The sequence below is a fragment of the Tenrec ecaudatus genome, chromosome 4 (genome assembly GCF_050624435.1).
Source record: "Tenrec ecaudatus isolate mTenEca1 chromosome 4, mTenEca1.hap1, whole genome shotgun sequence".
Lineage (NCBI taxonomy): Eukaryota > Metazoa > Chordata > Mammalia > Afrosoricida > Tenrecidae > Tenrec > Tenrec ecaudatus.
This window is the reverse complement of record NC_134533.1, coordinates 21,592,493-21,597,425: the sequence shown is the minus strand read 5'-3', so window position 1 is coordinate 21,597,425 and position 4,933 is coordinate 21,592,493. Positions and strand designations below refer to the sequence as shown.

The 4,933-nt window shown below is 40.7% G+C and overlaps 1 protein-coding gene across 1 annotated transcript; it reads left to right on the top strand.

Moving 5' to 3' along the window:
* The first annotated feature begins 3,200 nt into the window (after positions 1-3,200).
* LOC142446537 (olfactory receptor 4C6-like) lies at positions 3,201-4,130 on the top strand. Its single transcript, XM_075548285.1, has one exon. It carries the CDS (start codon positions 3,201-3,203, stop codon positions 4,128-4,130), a length of 930 nt encoding a protein of 309 aa, XP_075404400.1.
* Positions 4,131-4,933: the final 803 nt, after the last annotated feature.

Here is a 4,933-nt window from a genome sequence, read left to right as displayed (position 1 = left end):
ATAGCAGGAGTGTGCAGAATATAGACTATTAGAAACACCGTGGATGTCTAGCGACATATTCAGAAAGACTGTCGTGAAGGGAGTCTTATACAGTGAGGCCTGATCTAGGAGTGAAGGTGGATTTGATCATAGCAAGAGGAAAGGGCAGAGGCAGTAGGAAGTAGAAGCTATAAGAGCGGAAATGGAGCCTCCTGCCTATTGTAGCATTGCTCTCTAAAGCATCGCGTGCCCTGTAGTTCCTTTGGTCATCACAGCACCACGGCCAGCAGGATATCAAATTCTTAGATGGGTGTAGAGCATTGGTGATGAGGCCCTTCTTCTCTCTGCCAGAAGTCTTTATGTGAGCTTCACAAGTCCCAAAACATCGCCCACTGCATCACAAAATCCGACGGAGTTTTCAGAAAAGAATAAGAATAGTTTGTGTCTCACGGACTCGATAGCAGTAGGTTATTCGGGTTTGAATCCTGCTTTCCACGAATGTGTTCTTTATAATTAGAGTTATTCAATAAATGTTGAATTATTTGGACTGAAGATTTTTTAAAAGTTTGGATTGGTCTATATTGTAGATGTGGAAAGAGTGTCCTGGCAGTTGTCTCCTTTGTTTAGTTAGGGTCAGGGGGTGATACTAAGATTGGGCCACTTAGCATTTAGGGGACATAGAATTTAAAAACACATTTACAGCAATGCCTTCTGTGGCCCAATCAAGTGACAGCCTTTGCTCTCGTACCCTGAGTAAAGGGAATTCTTTTTCCTTCTGAATTAGCCAGCATTTTTACCATATCATTTGTTCTTTCTGCAGAAGAAATCACACCTAGCTAGTAGAGTCATAGGATCACTTCTTTGTTGGTAGAATGGAATAGTTGGGAATTTCTGCTGTGGAGAAACAAAAGAAGATTATCTGGATTCCTAAATCTCCAGTGTGGGATGACATGCTAAAGTCTTTAAGAGTCTACTTCCTCATCCTCAACCTGCATGGGATTAGTGACAGTGCCCATCCCATGGGATGTGGAGGAAAGTGAGTTCATGTATTCCTAGCATCTGGTTGGCATATAGTAAATAAATATCATATGAGTTGGGTCTTAGAGACCTGAAGTATTCTTTAGAAACTGTTGTTCTATTGGAGAGTACCCATCCATAAGATAGAAGGGAGAGAATAATATGAAGTTTGTCTATGTGCAAGGAAGGTGTCAATTAAATTTGAATCAGGTTCTTTCTGGAACAGAGAAAGATAATTAAGATTTACTATCTCTAATTGGCACATCTGAACAATTATTAGAAACCATTAGAAATTAGTAATGTAAAGGTCCAGGGTTAGATAATTGATGTATATATTTAGAATATGTTATTTACTGTAGAATTGCCTTATTGAGTGCAAGAAACATACATCTATCTCACTATATTGTTAGGAAAATGGAATTATATCATTAAACAGTGTTTCATACTACTAAACATTAGATAGTAGCATAAAAGAAGCATTATAGTTTTTCATAGAATTTATTTTGAAACCAGAAAAATTTGTATTTTAATTTTACTAGTTGTGTGGCCATGGTGTCATTTTACTTCAATTCTCTAAATCTCATGACCTTCTCTGTAGAATGAGGACAATATCTCACAGGATATCCCACTGCCTCAGCCAAGGTATGTATTCACTTAGTACTTTTAGAAATATGTGATGACATTAATTGGTCCAATGAACAACAGCATAAACAACAGAGAAGAGGCTGAAATTATCAAGAATTTCATGTTACTTGGATCCATGACCAAGCCCCATGGAAATAGCAGTCAAGAAATCAAACAAATTTACCAATTGCGTAGAACAAATCTACTTTGAAAGACCTCTTTAAGATTGTTTTCAAAAGCATGTTTCCTTGAGAAATAAGGTTGCACCTTATCCAAACCTTAATATTTCCCATTGTCTCACATACATATGAAAATGAGACAATGAAGACTAGATGCATCTGAACTACGGTGGTAGCATATAGAATATAGAATAAGCCATGGACTGGAATAAGAAAGAGTAAATCAGCAAGAATGTTCCTTAGAAGTGATAATGGAGAGGCATTGTATCATGTACTTTTCACTTGTAATCAGGAGGGCCCGTGCTCTGAAAAACAGGACTTCGTGATTGGAAAACTAGATTGTCAGCTGAGAAGAGAACTCTGTTCTGGGGGTATGAACTGGCTGGGTGTTACAACAAGGGGCTCAAACAGTAACGATTGTGTGGATGGTACCAGACTGGGGAGTGTTTTATTCTGCTGTATATAAAGTTAGTGAGTGAAAACTGGTTCATTAAAAAAACGTGAAAAAATAGTGATGCAAACAACAACAATTAAGCCAGTTTAAAAATGAAGAAATGTAGATAGGATCATAGAATTGGCCTTAAGAAATAGAGAGTGCACATTCTAGGTGCTGAATAAATATGAGAAATACATGAATGAATATCCATAGGAAATTTTCTCAAGCCCTGGGTGTTGCTAGTGATGAATGAAGGCTGGCCTCTTTGTATGGTTGTCCAGAGGCTGAGAACGGAGATTGTGTGCAGTTGGTTTATTTTAGAAAACAGAATTGAGGAACAAGGTAGAGTAAAATAGGGAATGAGAAAGAAGGCTAACCAGGATTGTGTTAGACCATTTATCCATTGACTCCTATATCCTACTGGTCAAAGATTCATTGTGGGATGTGAGGTCGCCTATGTGTTTACAACAAGATAATGTAGAAGGGTCTTCTAAGTATCTAAAACAGCAAGTACAAGGGCAGAGTGAGGTGTTGGGTGATCTGTAGGATCAGGCGACTGTCAGGCCTATAAGTTCAAATAGCTGTCTGTGATTGCAATAGTTGGAGAGACAGGTCACAAAAACTATATCTGGCACACTCACAAAGTATTACCAATTATGAATACTATTCATTTATCATGTTATATATCCTTTGACTGATATGAAAAAGCAAAGACAGTCAAATGAATAGATAGTGAAGTTGAATAGTGGTTACCACATCAGGAGGGAGGGGAAACTATTACTAGGAAGCATTGAGTTTTTATTTACGGTTATGGAACATTTGGCAAGAAATAGAAGTGGTTGCCCAACATGTATGATGTGATTGATTCCCTTGAATTATAGACAGGAAAAATATGTTTACTATAAAAAACTTGCTCTTGCAGGTTTTCCAGCTCAGAGCTGTGTGCTCACTGTAGCCCATAGTAAATGGAGAAGCCAAACAATGTGACTGAATTCATTCTTTTGGGCATTACAAGGACCCCAGAGCTGCGGAAAATATTGTCGGCTGTGTTTCTAGTCATGTATGTGGCCACCGTGTTGGGAAACCTACTCATTGTGGTCACTATGAGTGCAAGTCAGAGCCTGAGGTCGCCTATGTACTTTTTCCTTACTTCCTTGTCCCTCATGGATGCCACCTATTCTTCTGTCATCGCCCCCAAGTTGATTGTGGACTGCCTCTCCGAGAGCACTACCATCTCCCTGGCAGGCTGCATGACCCAGCTCTTTGCAGAACATTTCTTTGGTGGGGTGGGGATCATCCTGCTCATTGTGATGGCCTATGACCGCTATGTGGCCATCTGTAAGCCCCTGCACTACATGAACATCATGAGTCCTCGAGTGTGCTGCCTTTTGCTCGGAGGGGCCTGGGTCGGGGGCTTGGTGCATGCAACAATACAGCTTCTCTTCATGTACCAAATACCTTTCTGCGGTCCCAACATCATCGATCACTTTATGTGTGATTTATTTCCATTGTTGAAACTGGCCTGCATGGACACCCATTTCCTGGGCCTGTTGGTCATCCTCAACAGTGGGGTGATGTGCGTAACCATTTTCTCCATCCTTATCATCTCCTACATGGTTATTCTATGCTCGCTCAAGTCTTGCAGCGCGGAAGGGCGGCGTAAAGCCCTCTCCACCTGTGGCTCCCACCTCATGGTGGTCATCTTGTTCTTTGTGCCATGTATTTTCTTGTACATGAGACCTGTGGCTACCTACCCCATAGACAAGGCAATGGCTGTGTCCTTTACCATTGTTGCGCCCATGTTAAATCCCTTGATTTACACCCTGAGGAACGCCGAGGTGAAAAATGCCATGAAGAAACTTTGGCTGAGGACACAAATTATGGGTGGACACTAGCTTCCATGTCAGCAACAGGTTCTTTTGTTTTTAATAAAATCTACAGGTGTAGTGAGGTCTCACCATCTCTTTCACTCCAATCTCCACTCACACAATACTCAGAAGCATCTTTTAAACATACAAATCCACTCTAGTATTATCATGCTCTGCCTAACCCAATGCTGCCTACTTCCCTATACATTTGGATCCCACTCTCTGTTTCACAGCACTCCGGTCCCTTCTTTTCTTCCTTAATCTATTTTTGATCAACCCAACCTTTCCCAGTACAAAACTTTCTGCTTTGCCCTTCTTTCTGCTGGAATCTCTCCCAAATTCTTTTGATCGCGGATCCCTCTCATTATTACCCCTTCCATTTCCAAATGGTCACCTACCACCTTAGCAATTCGAGTACTTTCCTCCAGTAATTCTCTCAGTTAGCTTCTTTCTACCTCGTCATCCATTTATATTCTTAAGATAAATGCTATACTTACTTTGTAAATAAATATGTATACTTTTATTTTCTCTGTTATCCCTATTAGGGAAAGGGTTGTGTCCATTCATTTTTCCTGTAAACCCCATGATTCAAGCACACCTAGTCACTGTGGAGTCAATTCGGCCTCATGTGACCCCAAATGTGTCAGAATAGAACAGTGGAGTACTTTTTTTGGACCCTCAGATACCTGTGCATTGAACCTCCATGATCTAGTAGATAGCTCTGATAACAGAGGGACAGCAGGGCCCAGTGGAATCAGCAGAACCAAGATCCGGAGCCTGAGACTTCCTCAGGAAGGCCTGAAGACTTCCTGGCCTATGGAGCAATGAAA